Here is a 24,653-nt window from a genome sequence, read left to right on the forward strand (position 1 = left end):
TGATGAGGACTGAGTCATCCTTAAAGCTGAATTGAGAATTTTCAGCATGTTTCTAACAAAACATATAGTTTGAATACACAAGAAAAGGGTCTAATTTTAACATGTAAATGGATTGTATTGCAAATAAGTAATGGGAAATTGTGTACGTACCATGCAAGAAGGCACATCAATATTAAATTAGCTAATTTTGATTTATGAATGAAACAAATGATTTTAGAAATTTTATTTGGTTCTCAAAGTCTCTGATATTTGCCACAAATATCGTCTGGAGATGTCTTTACTCTTAAGGGAACCAGTAATAAAATATTAATACTGCTGTATTCTATCGAATTTCCAGCTGTTTTCGTTATTGCCAGTTTCGCTATAGTATGAGTTCCATCCTCACTTTTTGTTTTTGTGGAAGTTTCATTTAAAAATTTCTTTTGCAGAAATTGTCCACAATTTGTTTGTACATTTTTCACCACATTGATTTGAGAATTTCTTTTATAAAGTCAACTAAATGTTAGAATTCAGTCGAGGAAATTTATTTAAGAATTAAGAAAAAGGAGGGTAAAAATAGTAGATTTTAAAAGCATTGTCATTCTGCAAGACTTTAGGAGGATTTACTGGTTCATTAGCAGTTGTTACTAGGTCTACTTTTGTGGAATTATTACTATATATATATATATATATATATATATACATATATATATATATATAGTATATATATATATCATATATATATATATATATATATATCTATATATATATTTTATAATTATATATATATTATTATTTATTTATATATTTATTTATTTGATTTTCTGATCATTTGATGACACATGAGAGAGAGAAGAGAGAGAGAGGAGGTCGAGAGAGAGAAGATGGAGAGAGAGAACAGGAGAGAGCGAGAAGAAGAAGAGAGAGAGAGAGAGCTTTGAGCTTTGATGTTGTCATTCAAATCTCAAATAAATTTTTATATTTTTTTTCAACAGGCATCAGAGCTTCAAATTGAGTTTTGTACACCAGACCAGCTAAAGCAAAAGCCACCTGTTTCTGAATTAGTGTTTGGACGTAATTTTACAGATCATATGCTAGAAATTTATTGGAATGCGTCTAGTGGATGGGGTCAGCCAAGAATAACACCTTTCCATGATCTTAGAATGCACCCAGCGGCCAAAGTATTGCACTACTCTGTTGAGGTAAGGGATTTTCAGTGTTAGTATTGTCTGGGTTTGCCTGTTGTGAAGTTCTTAGAATTTTCTTATGTGAATCATTTATATGATATGCCAGTATGAATACAGAGATTCATGATATGCACTTACATTTTTTAAAGAAAATAACATCATGTTTTGTACACTTTTATTGATATTGATTTAACAAAAAGTCAGATTAGTGGCAGAGTTGTTATTCTTTCAACAACTTGTTAGTAGAGATCCAGTATTCTAGTATGTGGCTGAATTTGGAAGGTATATGCTTCATTATTATCATTTTAAAGAGACATGCAAAATCTGCAAGCATGGTTTAGGACTAGCCAGTACTATAATCTTTTTAAATAAATTAGAATTTTAATATTTAGGCTTCATCAGTCCCCATGAGAAGCCTTTCATAGTAAAGCATTTCCATACTTAAAACTCATATATATAGTTACACATAGAAACAATAATCTCAATGTGGCTGAATTATTCAGTAAGATACAGCACAGGTTAAACTATACAAAAGGCTAATTGATTAGTGCGACTTATATGGAGATGCTCAAGATCTAACAGGTGGCAAGAGAACATTAACAAAGTGTGTGTAGACTTTGAGAACATTTGGCACATGGACACTTAATGAAATTCACAATAACAAGGAAAGTATAGCTAGTGTATCTTTACATGTGCTATACCAAAAGGACACAAGTAGACCATTTCTTCCGCGGGGAAATTATTACCCTGTAACATGGCTGTGTTATCTACACTGCCTCAAGGAATGCAACATTCCTCCCTCTGGTGTAGCTTCAAATTAGGGACCCTGGGTGTAATGCTTGCATTTGGGTGTTACACTGCTGCTGCCAAGTTTATCATTGATGTTTCTCTTTAGGGGTATATGCAAAGCAAATCTCTCTTATGTCTGAGGTCCCATTAGGCCTAGATGTTTATTCAACACCTTTCTCAGTGATGCAGTCAATGAGGCCTAAGTATCTTGAAATGGCACCTCAAAATTGCACTTACTCTTTTGAAAATTCTCTGCAGTACAAATTTTAGCCTCTTATGTTCATCTAAGTTTTAATGTGTTGTGAATACATCTGCAGGCCTAGTTACGAAATGTTGATCAGTTTGTATTTTGAGGCTTGAAGTTGGTTTATACCTTTATCTATAATTTCCATCACTTTTCATTGTTGGTTGTAATTGGAGAGCATACTCCTGTTATATAACATTCTCCCATATATTTTGCTATGCTAACCTGTTTATTTCCTTCTTGGCCAGTTAGAGGGCAATAGGTAAAGCCTTAGGTGCTGTTAACTTAGAAATTGTCAGGCTTTAATGCTTGCATGGTGCACAGTTGCTATTCAAGCTTTCTTCCTGTACATGATACCTAAGCTTTCAGTTCAATACCTCATTAAGATTTAAAGAACACTTTTGGTTAGCTTCCTATATTTTCATCTTTTATAGCCATAAAAATATTCTTCCAGTCTTTTATCTTACACAATTTCTATGGCACATTAACCTTAGCTTGTTGAATGTTGTGCATAATTTATATGGCACAATAACCTTAGCTTACTGAATTTTGATATTTTAGCTTGTAAAATCAGGTAGTATGGAGAATAGGGAGACAGGGATATTCATTGTTACATGGGGAGCAGTTTCTGGGGTGGACAAACACTCCCCCCTCCCCCAACCAAGTCAAGTTAGGTTTGAAAGGTAAGGTCTGTAAAATTTGCCTTTTTATATTATTTTTTTAGAATATCATTTTAGCACTACATTATTTACTCTGAAATTTGTTAGGTATCCACAATTATTAATGTTCTTTGCTGAAGCTAAGTACATTTCTCTGCTATTGGGGGTAATAATTACTTCTACCACACTAAAAACATTCCTCAGGCTTATTATACCCTAATCTAGGACCTATTTGCCTCTTTTCTCAATATAAATATGAATTAGACTTATATTGACCATTCTATAATGTTGTGGTTGTTATACTTTTTGCACTGGTTTCTTTGATTTACACACTTTATTAACCTGTAACTGATATGTCTATTGAAAGCAAGTACCACTTCTCATGAATATTTATCGTCTTTCCTGAGCATGAATGATCTTTTCAGCATTTTCTTTTTCAGGGCTTGCATGCTGCACATAAAAATAAGTCATATCCACAAACTGAGTACTAATTTAAAGTCTCATCTATTATTCTTTGGTGGTAGTTTGTTCTGAACACTCCGAGTAACAAGAACATATAATTTTTTCCTCATCTTTGTCAAACCCTTTAGTTGCAATACATATTTTAAATACGTAATTCATATCACTCTTTACAACAGTTGTAAAGCCTTGTGAACTCCAATACTGTACTACTTAGTCAGTGCTTTCACTGTTTATAAGTTTGTTCCATCTTCATGGCAATGTTATGTTCATCTTGAGTACTTCAGTTTTGCTTAAATGCAATTGTAGAATTAACAGATATTGGTGCTTTGTCATTGTCTGATTAGAGTATTCCACCTTGTTTGAGGTTTTTGCTTTTCTTTAGTAATTCAGTTGCTTTTGACCTGCACATAAAGAAATTACAGATTATTGTATCCCTTCTTTGAGCCAGTCACTGTGTTAGTTTCACAGTATACACAATATTGGGTAAAGACAAGAAAAACTACCACAGAAGGTATATGGGTAATGATTGCAATTTATTTCATTGCCTCAGTACAATAGGATCTATTATCTTTGAAAGGTACTTGGGATAGAATTGAATCCCCCTAACATGTTTGTGTGTATCTTGGTACATATGTTATTCTGACTTTAAGCATATAGTAGTCTGATGCATTAAGGGGACCAAAGTGTATGTGACAAACTGTTACAGAGAGCATAGGTCACCATAACTTTTACTACAGGAATGCATTACAGAGATATAAGATACTGAAATTACTGAGCATGAGCTATGTCTCCTAATTGTAGGCTGCCCTACCTGAACCATTATCATTCCTTTATGGATATGCATTATCTATATTCAGTACAGTACAGTATTTACACAAAAAATGTGCTTGGAAATACTGTGACATTAGGCTGTTTTTCATATAGAGTATAATTTTTCATTATATGAGGGTGTTGTAAGATGTAAATCATTCATATTCACAATGTATGCAGGTATGTATATGCATTCTGTTTTGTAAGTTGGTTATTAGAACAAAGGAAATGTTAAAAACATATCCAGGAGATATTAAGGAAAGGTGAAAATAGCAAATCTGTGAAATATATTTATGATTTTTGAAAACAATGACAGGAGGACTTTTGACATGAAGCAGATTACCAAAAGATAAATACATAACATTATGTTTGAGAATTATTGACATTGCTTTTAGGGGTGTCTGCTGCGTAATGTACATAGCAGAATAGGAGTTAAAATCTTCGTATCAGGTATTTGGCATATTTTGCTGTCACCCTTTTATAGTGAATATTCCTTTAAATATTCTAAGTGGATGGGAGTTCATTGCTTGCAGTCATTCTTCAAACATGAAAAGTGGACATGGGTAGGGATCTGTGACATAACTGAGAGAGAAGTAATCTGTCTTGAGAATTTGTGTATCTTTTCCCTGCAGCAATATGACACGGTGGCTTTTGCTTCCATTCTAGATATAAACCCATTCACTTTTGTTGTTACACCTGTTTCTGTATAAAATTTAAATTCATATAAAATTCATCTAGCTTCAAATTGAGAGTTTTTATGTGTTAAGATGTTAAAACTTAAAAATTTAGGTATTGCAAAAAAGGGCATGGCCTGGATTGAAATTTATGACCCATATGCTGTGCAATAATCAAACCCCATCCCAGTTACCTTGTTTCATAAAGAAGTTATAACACATTCAAACTAACCTGCATTTTGCTCCCTGAATTTCAGTATGTAGTACTTGATAACTGCAACTGAGTACTGAAGTAACCAAACGCTGATCCAATTTAATCATAAGTCAGTTACATATTGTGTTTCATAAAATCTTTGAGGGCATGTTAAAGAATGCAATGCATTTTTCAGCCTTTCTTCCTCTAGTTCAGATAACTTCAAGCATAAACTTTGTGCTTTGGCTAACAATGGGAGGATTTAATGAAGTTTTGTCCTGAAGTTTTGGAGATTTTATAGTTAGTGAAAGAATTCCCAGTGTATGAGAGTAATGTAACACATTGTCATTAGGCATCTTTTTATTCATTTTTCTTTATAGTTATTCGAAGGCATGAAGGCTTTCAGAGGCAATGATGATGAAATTAGACTATTTCGACCAGAAAAAAATATGGAACGTATGAACAGAACTGCAGCCAGGTCATCTCTACCCACTTTCGATGGGGCAGAGTTGATTGAGCTTCTCAAGAAAATAGTCAGCATAGATCAGGAGTGGGTCCCTCATGCAGAATCATCTAGTCTTTATTTACGTCCTACCATGATTGGAACAGAAGTGAGTACTGATTCTGATTTTCTGTTCTTTTTGAATAGAAATAAGTAGCACTGAAATGTTTTATCTCTATTTTTTTCCACATTGTAATTGTAATGTGAAACAAGAAATTTACAACTGCTGTATGTGTATTATTGATTGCATAAACTTGCCTAGAGCATAGATTTGGAATTGTCATCAGTGATTACATGCATTAATGAACAAAAGTTTTGATGCAATGTGCAATTAATTTAGCTATAATATTATATGAAGATATTCATGATCAAGAACTAAGTTAAATTACCAAAATTCAATAGCCAACAAAGTACAGTACTCCATGTTTAGAAACTTTGGATTAGGCATGAGTACATAGACTTTGTTTTGAATAACATTATTTTTTGTATTTGTTGCAGCCTACGTTAGGTGTCCAAGAGCCAACGGAGGCCCTTCTTTTTGTTATCATGTCTCCAGTTGGTCCATATTTTTCTAGTGGATTTAAACCTGTGTCCTTGCTAGCTGATCCTAAGTTTGTCAGGGCATGGCCAGGTGGATGCGGTATGATGAAGATGGGATCAAATTATGGACCAACACTTGCTATTCAGGTAAATAGTTTATAAGTAGTTTCATGTGCTTTAAATACAGGATGTTGGTGTCTGTTTATCAGATAAATCTGAATCTCATAATCATTCATTCTTGTGAAAGGAAATGCAGTAGTACTACCTGCTTACAAAAAAGGACAGATTGAAGGATAGTTATGGTTAATCGATCCAAGGTACAGAAAGACTTACGTACAGTATTGGTAAGAAATTCTTTACTTCATAATTAAAGTATTCCAGAATATATGTGTATGACCAAGACAAGCTAATACAACCATTACAAAAAATTACCTACCATATCAGTGTTTTTCAAGTTTCCCAGTTGTCCACTGCTGCCTTGGTAGTATATTGGAAGGTCACATTTTTCCTGCTGTAAAGGAATTTCATAGACTTAGTATATTTAGTTCCTCATATATGACGTTATGTAGAAAGTTGCCACTACTTTGTAAATGTAAGATATTCAGATGCTGCTGTTCTGTTGAACTTGATGATTTTTTTATAATGCAATTGTTTACAAAAACTTTTGACTGAAAGCCAGGGGAATGATGACGATTGTCTGGAAAATATGCAAGGAAGAGCAGAAAGCAGTAATGGGCATGGGTAATTCATGCCCATTCCATGTCTGCCCTCAAGAAGCACTGTTGACCAAACCTATAATGAGATAAATTAGTTTAGTCATGGTTGGCATGCAGTGCTTATAAATGATAGCTCTCATTAATTTTGTTTTATACATATTCAGCAAATTTGTAATGTATTGAAATTTAATTTCAGAAGCATCCTTTTACTAGGTGATGGAAATTAACTGGTAAAAGAGTTCCATGCTTCTAAAATTAATGAGGGATTTAATGTGGAGAAAATAATAGGTGATGGCAGTATGTACATATGTTGAACAAGGGCACTTTTCTGTTAATAGCTAAAGTGTAACCCAACAAGAATTTTCAAGTGAAGGACTAGGGGGGACAACTCCTTGTAAAAGTTTGTGGGCAAAAGCCAAAGAGTTTGATCCTGAGTTAATGCAAAAGGAGAAAAAGGGAAGGACTTCATAACAGGGGAGAAAACAATGAAAATACAAGGAAAATGGTTTGTAAATGGTAAGCATGTCATCAATCCAAAGACTAATTTTTCCAGACTAAGGGCATACTTTAAAGATGCAATGGTTTACACTCTTGGAAAATGAAGCCACGATTGTCATCTTTGTGAATGCTGTATAGTAAGTTGTTCCTTCATACCAAGGTGTTAGTGCCTGGTGAAGGCAGTGGTTTGTCATTCATACAAATATACAGAAAGGAATCTAATCTAATAGGATTGGTAAAGGTTGTAAGATTTCACTTATTTTGACAGATTACAGCCTTTGTTATGCCCATGTTCAGTAGCCATAAGAAAGTTCATTAGATTTTCATTGGTTAACTCATCATGCCAGATGCTTTTGAAGTAGTTTACACCCTTTGTAAAACTTTGTCAATTTTTCATAAAGACTTTTATGTGGCTTGATGAATACTTAAAGGACTTGAGTACAGCATACATTTACAAGTTAACTATTTATTCTTTTTCCAGGTGTTTTGAAGTTTTTTAGCTGAAGTCATATATTTTCAGACTTGTTTTAATCATGTTATCATTATATTTTTGTGTTTTTGAGGGTTTTCAATATTACTGAATGCATATTTTTTAGTCCTTTAAAACTTATAATTTCATTATAAGTAAGTACCTGTGCTGTAGTATTCATATAAATGAGTATGTATTTACAGAAACATATTTCATACATCCTTTATATGCAGTTGATGTCCTTATTGAAGGAATAATTTAGTGTTCCTCCTCTCTCTAAATATTGCTTGGGTTCTCTCTCATTGCAAACATTGAGAAAGCCTTCCATTATTTAGAACCAGTATCTGGATTTTCTTTAGGTTTAACCAACCATACTTAAAGTTTTGATCAAGTTATGGATATAACTAAAACAGGCATGTCCAGGTGCTTTTAATGCAAGCACTGAAGGCATTTGTGGAAATCCCCAGTTGAAGTGTCCTTGATGATGTCTTCTTGTGATGATCTAAATCGTAGCTACCGTTATAAGGAAGCAGGAAATGGCACTTCAAGTAAATGTCGCGAAGGCATTGGCAGTGATACATCCCATCATCTTTGTAGATATAAATACAGAAAGCTCTATAATCAATGTTTGGTTTTCTGGTAGCATTAGGTTTAATTTTCTGTAAATTAAGTGAAAAAATTTTAGAGAAAAAGGTAAGTGATTGCTAGATACATAGTACTTGGAATAATCATACAGAGAACAAGGGAAATTACAGCATGGGAACTTGCCTCAAGATATTTATAATGTCTTGATTTAGCTGTAGTCAGTCCTTATCAGACCTCTGTAAAGGCAAGCAGTAACTTCAGATCACATATGGTAGGAGCAAAGACTTGCAACTATAGCAACAAATTTTATAGAGCAACAATAAAGGTTCCTGAATACTAATCTGTGGAATACCAAACAATACAAAGTGCAGGCTCACAAAGAGAGTCATTAACCGTGGTGCTGTCACTTAAAAATCTGATTGGTATTAAGGACGTTGCTTCCAACTCTGGAATTGTAAGTCCACATGTTAAACTCTTATGGTAATGAAATAAAAGGCAGGGCTGCAATCAGTCTGAAAAGAATGTGGACCCCTCTGGTGCTGACGTCTTGGATGTTACTAGTTACATTGAAAAATTAATCGCAAGAACCTTATTGTTTCATATAGATATAGAGTTAGGAAGCAAGTGTCTTGATTCAAGGTAGTACTTCTATATAGTATATGTATATGAGTTGAAACTTAAGGCACATTTTCAAGGAAACTTTAGAAAAATATTGTAATGCAGGTAAGATAAAGTGGTATTCAACTGATGGTAGTGAAAGATAAAATGTTCATGTACTTATTTAACATTTTAATAACAACATTATGTTCTGAATTGTTAAGTTTAGGTTAACAGCACTTTAAATATACCTAAAATGATAATATCCCTCATACAGAACTGTTGTTAGCTAGTACTAGTTCAGATATGGAAGTTATTGTTCTGAAATTGTATAGAAGTGTTAATTTTATCAGTTTTGAGATGGGAACTTTTTTCAGATGTCAATAGTCTTTGGATATTGGGGCAAATATCTACAAAATATGAAGGTAATTTGTACTGTATTTACTTCTTACAGTGCTGAAAGGATGAAATACATACAAGTTTGCTGGCATGTCAGCTGTACAAGTATGCTGGCTGGATTTTCCAGAGATGTATTCGCAAAATTAGGGTTTATACCAGGGTCATTGAGGGAAATATCTCTGGAAAATCTTCAGTAAACATCAGAGGCACCTAACAGATTGGCTGTAAGTCATGAGTTTATGAAAACTTGTTTCATATATAATGTACTACTACTTTATTTTTGGGTATTGTGAGTGAGATATGCATAAAATCATAGGGCTTCCCTATGATATTAAAACATATTTCGATCTTCCTCTTCCTCCCCATCCTCCAACACCACTTAGTCAAGGTCCTGTACCTCTTCAATATTATGGAGTGAAGAAAGTGGTCAAGTGAAGAAGTGGTCAGAAGGGGTTTCAAGTGCCTAGATGGTCCTGGTTGTCAAAAGGCAGTAGATAAACATCAGTGTCTTGACTTAATTGACTTCTCACATAAGCAAATATTTCCAAAATGCTCACTTGTGTCTCTTAGCTGAATGATTGAATTACCAAAGAAGTAGATAGTGATGGGCTTGGGTGCACAGGAGTCTGAAGAAGCTGTCGAGGGTACTCTGATGACCAGAGTGATGTTTCTGCTATACAGTAACTGTCCACAGCATTTTTCAAATACCTTCAGCAAACTCCAATGCCCTGGGTAAGGCCTTATGGGTGATGTTAGGATTCTCCATAATTTTGATAAACATAACGAAGACTATCCTTGTGTGTCTATATGAAGGCACTGGTTGTGATGAAGACTTGCCTTTGTCACTTTCATTGTTTTCAGGGGCTTTCTCCACCATCTCATCAGTATCAACTGCAGTATGTATCTCACTGTTGGACAAAGTTGGAAGGTAGAATGAGCACAGTTGTCACTGACACGTGTCATCCTTTGGTAAATGGTTGCCTCCTTTGGTGAGTTGAGCTTGATAATTGTCAACATCAAAGTTTTGGAAGGCAATCATTCCCTCTTTGCCATTCAGGATAGGGTCCTAAGTGTGCCACAGGGTCTGTAAGGTGATATTCTTCCAAGCATATGCAAATTTCAGCAAATACCTTTGAAGATCCTTCAAAATACATTCTGCCATGTATCCAAGTATTGCTTGTTCTGATTGTCCGCGAACACTGCCATCTCCTCCCCCAGGCACTTCCTCCAGTATAGTCATTTTGTTGCAACATTAACACTTTGGTCCATTGATAGAATGAGCACAGTCCTATTAGGAGCCAAAAACAACCCTAATATGACCTTTTCCACCAACCAACTGGGTTGTGGTGGAATGCCTAGTAATTTTAAAGTCCTGTGTCTGATGATAAATAACCTCCTCACAAAGGGGTTATGGAACCCACTGGAAATTACCTTGGAGGTGAACCATGCCTTCATCAAGTGATACCAAATCACTGGTAAGTAATCCACCAACCCACACTGCGCACATTGATTGGTTTGCATGTTCTCTATCACTGGTTTGCAATGATGCCTACCAGAAACATTTGCACACACAAAGCTTTCGACTGGTAAAATGTCTTTCATTCTTATCAGCCAAAGTTTAGTAGGCAACAAGAGATAGAATAGACCAGTTTTGTCAGCATTGTAGGTTTGACATAAATGAAGGCCTTGACAATTTTCAGCATTTTTTTTAAAGGGTCAGGACTTTCAGAACCCTCTTAGGAGGTAGTGGTGCCATACACAACAGACACAGAACCACACACTCCAATAGCAGCACCTGCAATGCAGCAGGCACTGCAACAGAAACAGTATGTTTGGAGGAAAGCATCATGACACATGACACACTGCTGTTCTGGGAACAAATACCAAGAATCACATGACACTGGACAGAGGAGAGAATCACTTTTTACTTAAGTTGTAGAGAAGAAAATATATATACGATGTTATCATGACACACTCAGTCAGCCATTCAAAAGCAAAAAACCACAATGATGTATGTGTTAATACCACTAGTGCAAAAGTGTACAAAACACATGAGTGCTTGCCTAACCATGCATCTTTTACCATATGGTTTTGCACTGGTGTCATATATATCTTAGCCAGTCAAAAGTGATAAAGTGAAATGTGATGACTTGCCAAGTGATGCAGTGCTTTTAAACCAATAGCATTTACGAAAGCTCTCAAGGAGTGTTAACGCCTGCCTGCTCTTTTCAGCTTGTCCTGTTTGACCTTTCCACCCTCCTGTCTCCCACCCCCAAAACTTTTTTCCTGGTCTATCATTTATACAATAACCTTTTTTCAGCCTGCTTTTGCATTGCCAACCATCCAAATGCAGTTTTTTAAAATTTCTATGAATTTACCATATATTACATATAGTGCATACATACATATATTATATGTGTGCGAGTTACCATTTTTATTTATTATTTATTGGACAATGAAGAGTGGAATATCCTTAAACTGATATTTAAAGAAGTCAATGTAAGTGACCTCTGATTTTTCCAATACGGGTGTGATCTTTGTCATGAGAGTTTGATTTTAGAAGTTTAGGTATTCAGGCTACCAAATTAAATTAAAATGAGATATGTAGTACTTAGACTGCAAAAAACGTCCATTGTACTCAGCTCTTATAGCAGGAAATATCTCCTACAGTACTTTTTTCACTAAGCCTCTTACCGTGAACTTGCCTGTTGCCAAGATATTTTTCATATATTTTTTTATTTTTTAAATTAGGTAAACTAGAAGCATTTTTTTTCCCTTATCAGTGGTTTCAATTCTAAGTGGATCATTCATGGGTCAGTTATCTGGTGTCCTTGTACCAGACCTAAATGGTCAAATTTTAGAGTTGTTTTTTCTTGCTTTCAGAATATGTAAATTTGCCTGCTCTGATAATCATCCATGAGGATTACGTGAGTGTTAACATCCATATGCTTTGTTTTCATATAATTCTCCCTTAATGATGGGGTCACTTATGTTGGCCCAGATACTACCCTTTGATGCTTTAGAAGAGGCCACTTTTACTGGTTCTGTTAAGAATAGATTACATGTATGTTTTAGCCTTTGTTAAAATTAATAATCCTTAAAAACAAGTCATTGTCTTGCTAGAGCCTTTTGCTTGGGACTCAAAAGGGACAATGAGTCTGTTGAGGTCAACTTAGATTGACCATGTAGGGAACAACCTGATATATGAGGGAGATGTTATAGCAGAATGTCTTTTTAGATTGAAGTAAGATGCTTACTCGAAGGTTTTGAAAGCCATGAGTTTTTACACCTTGATATTCAGATTATATTAGACCTATTAAAAATTCACTTCTCATTACAGGGATCATTGGGACCAATATTTTCAACTAGGTAGTGTCCTCAAGCCAAGGTGTAATGAGTTTTATTATGATGTAAAGAGGATTTTTGAGGCCTTTGAGTACAGAAGTAATAAAGCAATTTTTTTTATTTTTGTTTGAAGTGCTTTGCCATTACACACAATATTTTCTATCCTTTTTGGCTTAAAAACCATCAACTTGCTCTGTGTAAACTAAAATATGATTGTGGTTATAAAGCAATGTGATAAGAAACAAAGAAATCCCCAGCAGTGTCAGTTTACTTAGGATTTTTCATGGAAGCACAGTATTGCCATGTATGTTACCATGTGACATTAATAAGTGTAAAGTACTTTTCTTCCTACAATTATTAAGGTATTTGATATTTCTTATAAACTGCCTGTAGTATAATTGCAGGAAAACTTGTATGTGTCTGGTTGAGTTGTTTTACTACTCAACTCAGTTTTGCATGGGACAGGTGCTTCAGTAAGAGCAAAAACTGGTGTTAAGTGAATGATTACAGAAACTCTTACCTCATTAAAGGTGCTTCCAATTACTGTATAGAACTGACTGGCTCGTGGTTGAATATAAACTGTATTATACATAGTTTTCAGTTTGAATTTACAATGGATATTACATATATATTGTCTTTGATTAGTCTTGATTATTCTTATTTTTACTATTTTGGGTTTGTATTTGTGTATTGAGTTTCATTTTGTATTCATATGACAAATGGAAATGATGCCTTAATTTAATTGCTCAGTGGATTTGTCTGTTTTGCTGAGTTATGCCACATTTGTGTGTCCATATTTTTGTGGATTATACTCATCAGTCTTATGCGTTCATTCAAGTGTATAGCATTTCATGAAGTGGTACTGAGTATTATTAGTTTCAAGAGATAATTTTTTTGATGCACATCTCTTATATTGTAATCTTCCGTTTTATTTCATGTGTTTTTCTTTTGGGGGAGGGACATTGAACACCTTATTAGCATGCCAGACCAATTGTCTGGTGAGCTCTATAGACATTTATATCTGTTTAAACAGTACTTGACTCTCTTCCAGTGACTGTGGTCTCCTTTTTTTTCAATAGTAAAACCCTTTATACTATTGTTAATTAGTGATGTAATTTTGTTGGTAAATCATTTCTTGTTTGACTGGCTGTGTTCTTCAGCTCAGGTATCTTGCATTAACATTTCTAGGCTGTACATTCTGCTGATGGAATTCTCTTCCAAGATATAGCCCTTTTTCTTTGTCCTTGCTCACACTTCCTTCCTCTGAATAATCAACATATTTGACTTATTCTCTCTGCTTTCTGCTCTCATATAAAACTAAGCATATCATGTATTTTTGTCCTCATTATTCTTAGGACGTTTGGCCATGAAGCTTGAAATTTGTCTTATCTATCATCATCTGGTCTTCCTTCTCAACAAATGTGATGGGCAAAGTTTGTCAATAGGGATACTATAAGGGAAATAAAGTAAGCTGAGTGAAAAGTGTCTTAACAGCCTCTGCATATTCTCTTTATTGTCGTTAACACTGTCATGATCACTGACACTTATCACCTGCAAACATCAGGGACTCCAAATGTCAGGCTGTCATCATCCAAGAGAACAGCCATGATTTATATGCATTTTTTAGAATCCATCATGAGTATTACTTTCTTCTGTATTTTTTCTTATGAAAATGGTTTAGATATTCTGGTTGAGCACTGCGATGTACACTTAATTTACTGACCAAATATAATAAAGTTTTTCATTACTTGTACTTTGTTTTCCAGAAAACTGCAGAAAGGCAAGGGCTTCAGCAAGTTCTATGGTTATTTGGACCAGAGCATAGAATTACTGAAGTTGGTGCTATGAATCTCATGGTGTTCTTTGACAAGGGAAATGGAGGTGTGTTACTTTGCTTTTGATTTACAAATAAGAAGGCTCAGTTGTTGCTAAAATACTTCTTTGCATGGTATATCAAGCGGGAAAGACTTCAAACATTATTAGTTACTTTTTTGTAGGAAAAATATCTACTTTTTGTGGTTGATTTTTGGCAGAAGGAATTATTTAATAAAATGTCAACAGTAATTAAGCGGAGAGATTTTTTACCATCTACCTTTTTATGTAATGTATACTATATCTTTTTACTGACAGTATTATGCATGTGTTGTTTGGAAAACCATTTTCATGTAATTTTTTTCTATGAAAGGAATTTAAAAATTAGTTTTGTTGCTGTCTTCTCAGATGATTATGATCATACCAGAATCTTGTGATGTAATGGTCTTTGCTAAAAGTAATGAAAATCTGTTTAAAATGTTTTGTTTTAAGAGTTCATCTTATGAATGTTTGCTCATTTTTTGCAGAGAAGGAGCTAGCAACACCTCCACTTGATGGTTTGATATTACCAGGTGTAACCAGGGATTCCTTGTTATCATTAGCACGGGAGTGGAATGAATTCACAGTTTCAGAGAGGGATATTACGATGGCAGAAATAGTTCAAGCTGAAAGTGAAGGCAAAGTAAGATATACAGTTTTGTCCATATTAAATTTGTATTGCTTTGTGAATTTTTGTAAGTGTAATCTCAGCATTGGATACAGTTATCCTGCATCTCTCATCTGGAAAATTTGAGGTCTTAGTCATTTGTTATTTTATTGCCATGTTCATATATACTGCTACACTAGGTATAACTGTGTATTTCGTGTTGAAACCAAGTACTGTTAAGACAGTGTAATAGCATTTAATGATGCACCGTTTTTCCACCAGGTATCAGGAAAGGTTTCTAAGACAGTTACTCTCTTTTCAGCTGCTTGAAGTCTTTGGAGCGGGAACTGCAGCAGTAGTTACGCCTGTTGGTGCAATACATTATGGTGATAAGATTATCAAAATTCCAACAATGGAACATGAAAAGCCACTGACCCAAAGATTCTTTGATTCAATTAAAGATATTCAGTATGGTAGAGTAAAACACCCGTGGAGCGTACCTATTGAATAGTAAATTTGTGATTGTCTTTTGTAGGTTGTATACAATTATGTACATTTTAGGAAAAGCTATTTTGGTAAATAGTCCAATTCTCAATGTATTTTTGAGTTATTTATTGTACAGTATTTATATACTGCACTTAGTGCAGTCTGCCAAGTTGTGAATGCAAGGGGATGTGAAGTAAAGAGAAATAAGTTCACTGATAAGAGCCACTTTCCAGTAAGGTTACACATTAGTTATATTCCCCATAGATTAGGAACCACTGTTAATCAGGTACATTTAGTTGAGGAATAGGCTCTTTCATTAACTATTACCTTGCTGAAGGTATAGATTGAACTGATTGATCAGCTTGTGTTACGTATTAATTTTGTGATATGTAGCTTTAGGAGTACATATTTTCATAGGTTATATCTTTTTTAGATGGATTTTTTTTAGTTTTTTAGTAGCTATTTTTCCAAGAATCTATTTTTATTTAACTGAGTTGATTTTGTTATGATATTGTGATGTAGATTATAGATTCTTCTAGATTCATTTCACTGATAAATTTACTCGACCAGAAATAAAAATATTTTACATTTCTGCATTTTTTATCCTTTCATATTAGCTGCTTGGAAAACTTAGTGTTACTGAAGTCTGCGAAAACTTTTTCAGTATAATAATGCTTTATGCAAATAATGTTAGTTTCCATTTTCTATAATTCATTGTAATCATAGCACATGACGTTGTAAATTTTGGAAGGAATCACAATGATGACATATGTTAGGGTATTGGGTTTTGATGGCAGTAACCAAATGGTAGATGACTGATCATTTAACAGCTGTGAAGAAATATTGCCTCACTTCTGAGTGCAGTGAAGTAAACAGAATTTTAAAAATTCCCTTAGAGTACAATGGCCTGATGGCTAATGAATAGTTGTAGAACAGGTGTGGAGATAAATTGCCTCATTTTGAGGCCTTATTAGGTTTTGGGGACCTGGAGCTCCCTAAAGCATGTATTTCATTTAGGTGTGTGGGGATCGTCAAAGAACATTGGTTGAATCCCTGGATCCCGGGGTCTGAAAAGACCCACATGCCCTATGAAAGAGAACAGTGCTGTACACTTAAAATGCCCTATGAAAGAGAACAGTAGTACTGTACACTGATGAGGTGCCACCTGAAATGATTGAACAGATATCAGAGTTGTAAATATTATATGTATATAGAGGAAATAAGAAGTGTAAATCTTATGGCAGGGAAAAAGAAAATATTAAAGTACGTACAACGAAGAATTAACGTGGGTAAGATTTGTTTTCTGTAATAAGTTGTAAAAGAATAAACTTTAAAATCAACATGATTACTGGCAACATAATAATTAAGCTTGAATAAAAAGAAGTATTCAGTGTTTCAGGTACTAAAATGTCCCAGTAACAATGAAATTCATAAAAAATATGTAGATGTCGAATCTTCTAGAAATTGCACCTTTAAGACAGTGTCTGAAATTTATTCTGATTGTTTTTGCCCAAAATGTAATGTTTGCATATTTTTACCCAACCAACTCTTGCTATCTTTATTTTTTTTCACAGGTAGATTCCTGTTTCCATTACTTAATGGAGAAATAGGAGGTATTAGAATTGATAAACTGTCAGAACACATGAAAGACTTAACTGTGCCAGTGGACTCGTCAAATTATTACATATATTTTTTTTATCTTATGAGGTTTAGACAGCCAATAAGGCTCTCCACTCTCACTCTCTGCCTAAACTCATCAGAACCAAGTCTGTCTACTGCCTTTTATCAACCTTCCTACTGGCCTTTGTCTGGATACTTATATATCTGCAACTTTTCTACTAACTGATCTTCCTACCTTATTGCAAGTCCACCTCCCCATTCATAATGTGTAGTTACAGATCAAATTCTCTTGGTGGCTGAGCTAGGATATATTAATAGGAAAGGGTGTTGCAACACGCCATATTTAGCCTGTGTAACTGTATTTTTAGTTTTCTTTGCAGTTCTAGGATGGAGTACAGACCTATGTTGAGATTTTTTTTTTTTTTTTTTTTTTTTGGGGGGGGGGGGGTGGGGGGGGGGGGGGGTGGTTGGCAAGAGGGAGGCCTCAGATATCAGGATCTAATCCAGGTTATCATAGGCGAATACCTTTGTTCTGGATGTTAAACCGACATGCTATCCTGGGGATGAGGGCATGGATGATCACCTTGTGGACATAGCATATTGCTTTGGAGGTAAGTAGAAGTGAGAAGGGGGCAGATGAGATTTAATTCTCAAGAGGGAGTGAAGCCAGAACCCAAATAAATTTAGAAAATTTGTGGATTTTTTTTGTTGGTAGCCATGGTAATAGTTTGTCATTAAATCGAGTGGTTTAAAGCAAAACCCATGCTTGGTAAACTGTGGATGACCTTGGTATCTAGGGAGAACAAGTCATACTGAGGTGCCATATTTGTTTCATTAGAGGATGACCTGTGCTCTCAGGGAAGATCAATGCCAAAGCTGAAAGGCTGTATTTAGTCCATTATTAACGCTGGCTAGGAAATCGTACACTGGTTTTTGGGGAACAGATGACTTCGTTGGTGTACTCTAGTTTGTTTTAATACAGCATGTGTGCGGTAAAATAGTTGCAGGTGATGGTCCCCATGGCCAGGAAAGTGATACAAGAATGTGACTGTGAGCACTTTTTGCGTGTGTGTGTGTGTGTGTGTGTGTGTGAATGGGAAATTAGGTATGGTCCAGTTTCGAGAGGTGTGATGTAAATTTTAAAACGCTACTATTTGACTTAGACTATGAAGCCTTAAGCAAAGGACTGAAGTTTGTATAGATATCCATGCCACTGATGATATGATAAGGTAAAAACCACAGCTTGAAGAAGGTAATATTATGGACGAGACTATTAGTACATCGAATTAAGAACAGATGTCACCATTCAAAATAAGAGCTTGTCACTTGAAAAATAACTCATTAATATCTTGAAAATGAAATGCAGACTTTTAAAAAAATTAGATGAATTATGATATTCAAATTAGAAGTTAAAATAAATTCATATTCTTAATGAGAAATACCCTCAAAACATCCAAAAATCGAAAAGAAAAAGAGCCAAGGGTAATAAGAAACTTGCCATTTGGCAGATGTGGAGCAATGCTGCCAACCACAGCATTGCTCCACAAGGCCTGTTTTCATCATTATGGTTATTAGTATTCATAATATGGCATATACATGTGACCTTAGGATTTATTTCTTATTGCAGAATCAGAATGATTGATAAATTTTAGTTATGTAGGGTAATGTATTGTGTTCAGTTGGGCGCATAGGGTTGAAGTGGTTGGCACTACTGCTGTGGAGCCTGGAGAGTGGAGAGATCACCGGGTTAGCCAACTTGGTGTTAAGTTTCGTTTTTTTTTTTCTTTTCTTACGGTACAATGAAGAATGTCCCGCAGATTTAAAGGTAAGCCTACTCCGATTTCTATTTTAGACTTATTGATGAGATTAACGTAGGCTAAACTATTGTAAGAGCACGGGTTTATCCGTAATTAGTGTAATTATGCAAGTTTCTTTTTAGGTCTAGCTAGGACCCATCCTTGGGTAATTGGTTATTTTTGACATTTCCACATTTTTTTTTTATATTGACATGTAAAAGCAACTAAAAGTATAATCAACATTAATAATTGTTTTTTTTTTGTTTTTGTTTGTGCATGGCCATCATTAAGAGGGCTAAGTTAGGTCTACGACGCCCCTCTGAGATAGATAATTTTGAAAACGTAAAAGACAGTAAATTTCCCAGATGTTTTCTGTAGTCTTTACAGTTTATGTCCGTCTGTAAATTTCCAAAATGGTAATTCTAAGCCCTCATTCCGCGGTAAAGTAGACTATGGCAGTTGACGTATTTCTACGTTATTTTACTTACTGAACAAGAATTTAAAGTAATATTTATTCGGACGACTGTAATTAACCCCCGGGGGCCAGTACTAAACACGTCGAAATACATTGGACGCCCCAATCCCTAGTGGATGTCGTATCCGCGGTTACGTTCCTTGCAAGGTAATTTTAAAGAATAGTTTAAAATAACATAGGAAAACGTCAATTGCCATTGTCTGCTTTACCGCGGAATGAGGGCTTAGAATTACCTTTCTCAAATTTCCATCGTATTTTTTTTTTTCAAATTCTCCTCGGATGGGAATAACACAGGAATCCATTTAGCCTGAGCTAACCTAGGAAAATGTTTCCATATTTCAACCCAGTACCTAACCTGTCCGAGCACAGTACACCAGTCATTACCTAGACCAAGACCCCTTACTTAGCCTAACTTTGGGTGCTGTGTCCATACCTAGCCAGGGGGCTTTTGTCCCCTCTCCTTAACCTCCCACTGAGCCTACCCTAGGATGCTGAGACGATACCTAAACCCTCCACCTTACCTAATGTAGGACACCAGGGTAAATGAGGGAGCGGCAACGTAGTGGCCACCTCTCTTGGAACGCGGCCACTTCCCGAAAAAGCGATTGAATTGTGTCATTATTTCGTAATTTAGGAGAAAACATTTACTTCCAGAGGAGGTCTCGGTGTGTTGCCTCCCAGAACTCTTGACTGACGCTCATGGTGACGAATTCAAGTACTTTTTCAGAATGCTGGGTGTATTCCAGGATCGGTGGCTGTTATGTCGCCGCTTGGTCATTTACCCTAAATAAATAATATATATTAAGCTTTGGATCAAATTAAACACATCTAACCTATCATAACCAGGTCCATACCCTAGCGCATGATATTAGTTTGAAAGCATTCCATAAATTCTAGGGCTGAGAACTAGAAGGGCCAATGTCATAAAACCGTTTTCAGAAAAACGCATTTGAAATATTGCTTCCTTTCTTTAAATTCAGGTAAGTACAGCAAACGAAAGCTTTTTTTTTTTTTTTTCTTTGTGGTGGTTGCTTAACCTATAACATTGGCCATTGTAGCACTGAAACAGAGATAAATTTCTAGTTTAGTGACAGTCTTAACTACAATCGGCCATTTTTTGACATTGGCCATTTTAGTTCTCAGCCCTAGAATTTACCTTAATCTGAATCAGAATCAAGATGATTGATGTATTCAGACCAGTCAGGATTTCCCCCAGATGTTGAAAGTGGTTTGGTGTTAGGCAGTGGAGGGTTAACCAGTGGTTCACCAACTAAGTTGCTTTACATAGTGGAATTTGAGAGATTTTTAAGAAGGTACCTACGAAATCTCTAATGAAAAATGACATTGTTGTCTATTCTTTGTCTTTGCAAGTTTGACAATAGCATAAGTGCCGTCCTTTCTAAAGAAAAATCTTTGCGATGCCTTGTTTAGTACCAGCCCCTCAGGGACGAATAGAGTAACATAAACAGAAGATATTGTATTAAATTTTTCAAATCTCTCCTGTATTATATTATTTACATCCTTTTCTACATTCAGTAAAATATTTTTTATTAGAAAACGATATTTCCTTCCAGAGCTCTGGTGTAGAATTGCAACGGAGACACTGCAAGGAATTAGGTAAAACAATGTTCTTGAAGGTAAAGTCATCAATGTGAGGAGGAGGAAATTTGGTATGGAATTTAGCCAGTCAGACAAAATAATCCAGGGAGCAAGAGGAACTCGAGTAAAACAAAAGGTGCTATGACCATGCTGAAGTAGACTTTTCACAAGTGAAAATAAAAGGTAACAATAGATACTTAAAATTAGGTTTGAAGTGTTTCGAAATTAGGTTGTTATGTATACGTTTGTGAGGTAAATAGTGCAGGGTTTAGTAACATAGAGCAAAATAATAAAACAGAATTATAAGGAAACCTAAGGCCCCGTTCTAGTAGATGGAATCATCAAGGTATAAGACCAGAGCAGTAGCAGTAAAGTATTATAGTATAATTTGTTGATCAAATCTAATAAAGGAAGTGTACGTATTTGTACAGTTACACTACTGCACTGTTATCCATCTTTAAAACTCGAATGACAGCATTATACCATCTTACATAATCTTATTGTTCATTGTATCAACATCGATTCCCATTGGGTCAAGGCACCATTCTAAACCCATTTTAGTGAACTTTCAGGCCATATGGATGGTCATTGTTCTGCTTTTTTTTATCTACAGTTTTCTTCCCCCCTTCTCATTACATCCTCAAATCTTATTCTTTTAGATCTTAATGCAATGCACATCCTCGAATACCCAATCTTCTACATCTACACGTGTAATACAATCTTTCTGATGCAGTCCAGCCAGTATAGTAGCACAGGTCTTGCACATAATTTTTTTTTCAAATATCTAGGCCCTTTTCCGCTTATCCATATTGTTTTTATTGTGTAGTTTTCATGGCTGCCCTCTTAATTCCAACCTCGCAGCACAGTCAACCATCAAGTTAGTGGAAATATTCTACCTCCTCCAAGGTCTGTTCCTATACTTAACATTATCATACTTCCTCTTCCTGTCGCTTATAACAGAGGTAAAATCCCTGTGCCATTTAAACTTGCTTTAAGTTAGCTCATCTTTCGGGCAAGACCACTTTATAATGTTATTGATATTCGGTCATGTCTTTTGACACCATCTGTTACATTCGTTACCTCGCATAACAGCATCATTTTCCTTATCATTCTTCCTGTTACACAATGTCCTTAGCTAACATTCTTGTATGATTTTAAGTCCTTTGGTCTCTGTTCCAGTCTCCTGTTTGTGAAACATTATTGTAAGGCCCTCCTCCCTGAATCAAGTCATCTACACATAAAGGGTGCTTAGGGTCCTCCCTCCCCCTTTCTTTAGTGTTATGATGAAAGGTGATGTATTCAGTGCTGGTTCTTAGATGAAAGGTGATGTATTCAGTGCTGGTTCTTAATATTCATCATAAATTGAATTGCTTTTTTGACTCCAGATATTGTGGTATGAATGGGTACCTTCATTCGGTCATTAAGCCATCTTGGTATGAAGTGCCCATCCTAATGCCTTTCTATTAGTTTGTCTTGGTACTATGCTGTTGTCTGCTGCTAGAGTCCAGTCCTCACATTGTCCTCAGTTACTTTGGGGTCAGGTTGGGAGAACATGGAAATGTTAGGGAGTTGGACTGTTTAGGGGAGCAAATGCGTATGAACAACCTAAAGCTTTTGACAGGTTGGAAGGTCTTATGCAAGTAGGAGATCGGAAACAAGAACGTCACAGTCTTCTCTAATGTAATTCAACCTCTCTATGCACATATAAAAGTAAAATCAAGAATTTTGTTCAGGCTAGCAGAGAAACTGTAGCTTTGAACAGAGTTCACGATCATCTCTCGGTCAGAATGGTTCCTTCATCTGTTCATGTGTGCCCAGAACACAAAACTATGTTTTTTTAAGGAAAGTTTTCAAAAAGTTATGATTTTTTGAGAGTTCAAGGAATTATCATCTCATAGTGGACCCCAAAGGAAATTGTTTCCATTAGTTACCTCCCCAGATGGTGGTAATTCTTCACTTAGTTGCGCATGCTTCATCTGATTCTTAGCATCTGTTAGCTATCTCTTTTGGTGAGCTAGGCTTTTCAAGAGAGGCTAGGGAACCAAGCCTGAAATTTATAAGGCTCTTCAGTGTTAGGCCTTAACAACATTGGTCAGTTTATGGATCTTGGTTCTTAATTGTCCTCTGTACCTTAGCCTTCAACAAACTGTGTTAGGTCAGGTTCACTGTTTTTAAATTCGCCTGGTTTTTGAGCTTCTTAAGTCCAAAGTATCTCCTGAAGAACCATTAATTACTTTCTGCTCATTGCATTTCCTTTTGAACCTCTTCACAGCATTCTTACTGTTATTTCATTCTTCTTACTGTTTACCAAAAGCCTGACATGTCAACAATAGAGATTAGGATGGACAAGGGTCTGCAGTTGTTTGTATTTCGTCCCTTGTCCCAAGGGTTGGGTCAGCTATCCCATCGCTGCTATTACTACCAGGGGAGGACAGCATATTTTCAGAAGCCCAGGAGAGGGAGGTGTTCAAATTGACTTCTGTATTGTACAGTAATGGCATTATGTTAAAAAAAAATATATATATATTTTCAGGTTAACATGGTACTGTATTTTATCATGTCATTATAACTTTTTGGTAGTGGTGGTCTTTTCGTCTAGAAGGGACAAAAATTTTTGTAATATCAATATTTTCATACCTTTGTCATTGCTTGTCATACTCAAATGGCTTAACTTTCTTATGATGGACGCTGTGTTGTGTATTGTGGTGGATATAGGAAGTGTGTATTGTGGTGGATATAGGAAGTGTGTATTATGCTGGATATATGCAGTATAAGTATGTTACTACTTTGCAGCTAGTTTAGGGATTAGTTAGAAGTGCAGCTAGTTTTGGGACTAGTTAGAAGTGCCTTTTTTTTTTTTTTTTTTTTGCATGTGTTACAAATTTTTGTTTATTGCAGGTTAAACACGAATTGAATAAAGCCTGGATAGCAGCAGCCATGTCTTTTATCGTCACATCCAGGAATTCTTTTTGGAACCCTTATGTACCCTCCAATGACCCTACTTACAAGCAGAACCATACGAGAAGTAATGGGCAATTCTAGCAAATGAAAGCATCATAAATTCCTTGATGTCATGATGTGGAAGTCAGTGGTTAAGTAGCAAGTTCCAATCATACAGGTATTAAAGGAAGACCTGCATTGGAAGGAAACTTGTTACTTTAAGAAATATTTATTAAATGTTACGGAAACTTCTGGAAAAGTGTGCTGGAGCATACATCATCATAAATACAAGAGGCTCGAGAATATCCCTGGATTCAAGGCATTTAGACTGTTAATTAATGAATAAAACAAATGCTGAATGCTTGACAATGCTTATTTACCTTGCTAAATGTTTGATCATAACCATATTTAACAGGGCAAAACTTTACTTTCAAAACTTGAAGGTTATGTGCATATTGATGGCATTTACAAAAAATTTGTCATGTTAGGAATGGTGCTGTACTGGCTGTTGCTGAAAAACATCAGTACTGTCAAGAAAATTCCTTTTACAGTACCAGTAACAATAAGACGACCTAGGGGAGAAAAATCTTTTCTAAAATTAAGAAAATTTGAAAATTATGCATTGTAAATT

The 24,653-nt window shown here is 35.4% G+C and overlaps 1 protein-coding gene and 1 long non-coding RNA gene across 4 annotated transcripts in view; both read left to right on the forward strand.

The window, feature by feature from the left end:
- Nucleotides 1-16,180, forward strand: part of LOC135198548 (branched-chain-amino-acid aminotransferase, cytosolic-like) — a 52,213-nt gene extending 36,033 nt beyond the window's left edge. For all 3 annotated transcript variants that reach the window (XM_064226235.1, XM_064226234.1, XM_064226236.1), the window contains exons 3-8: nt 975-1,181; nt 5,378-5,608; nt 5,998-6,186; nt 14,415-14,529; nt 14,988-15,142; nt 15,429-16,180. In XM_064226235.1, the coding sequence (XP_064082305.1) occupies nt 975-1,181; nt 5,378-5,608; nt 5,998-6,186; nt 14,415-14,529; nt 14,988-15,142; nt 15,429-15,617 (1,086 nt within the window). In that variant the 3' untranslated portion in view covers nt 15,618-16,180. The remainder of the gene's footprint in view (nt 1-974; nt 1,182-5,377; nt 5,609-5,997; nt 6,187-14,414; nt 14,530-14,987; nt 15,143-15,428) is intronic.
- A 2,698-nt stretch (nt 16,181-18,878) lies between these two features.
- LOC135198549 (uncharacterized) lies at nt 18,879-24,382 on the forward strand. Its single transcript, XR_010310835.1, has 3 exons — nt 18,879-19,037; nt 21,058-21,265; nt 23,981-24,382. It is a non-coding gene; the product is annotated as an uncharacterized LOC135198549 (long non-coding RNA).
- Nucleotides 24,383-24,653: the final 271 nt, after the last annotated feature.

Source organism: Macrobrachium nipponense, chromosome 22 (genome assembly GCF_015104395.2).
Source record: "Macrobrachium nipponense isolate FS-2020 chromosome 22, ASM1510439v2, whole genome shotgun sequence".
Lineage (NCBI taxonomy): Eukaryota > Metazoa > Arthropoda > Malacostraca > Decapoda > Palaemonidae > Macrobrachium > Macrobrachium nipponense.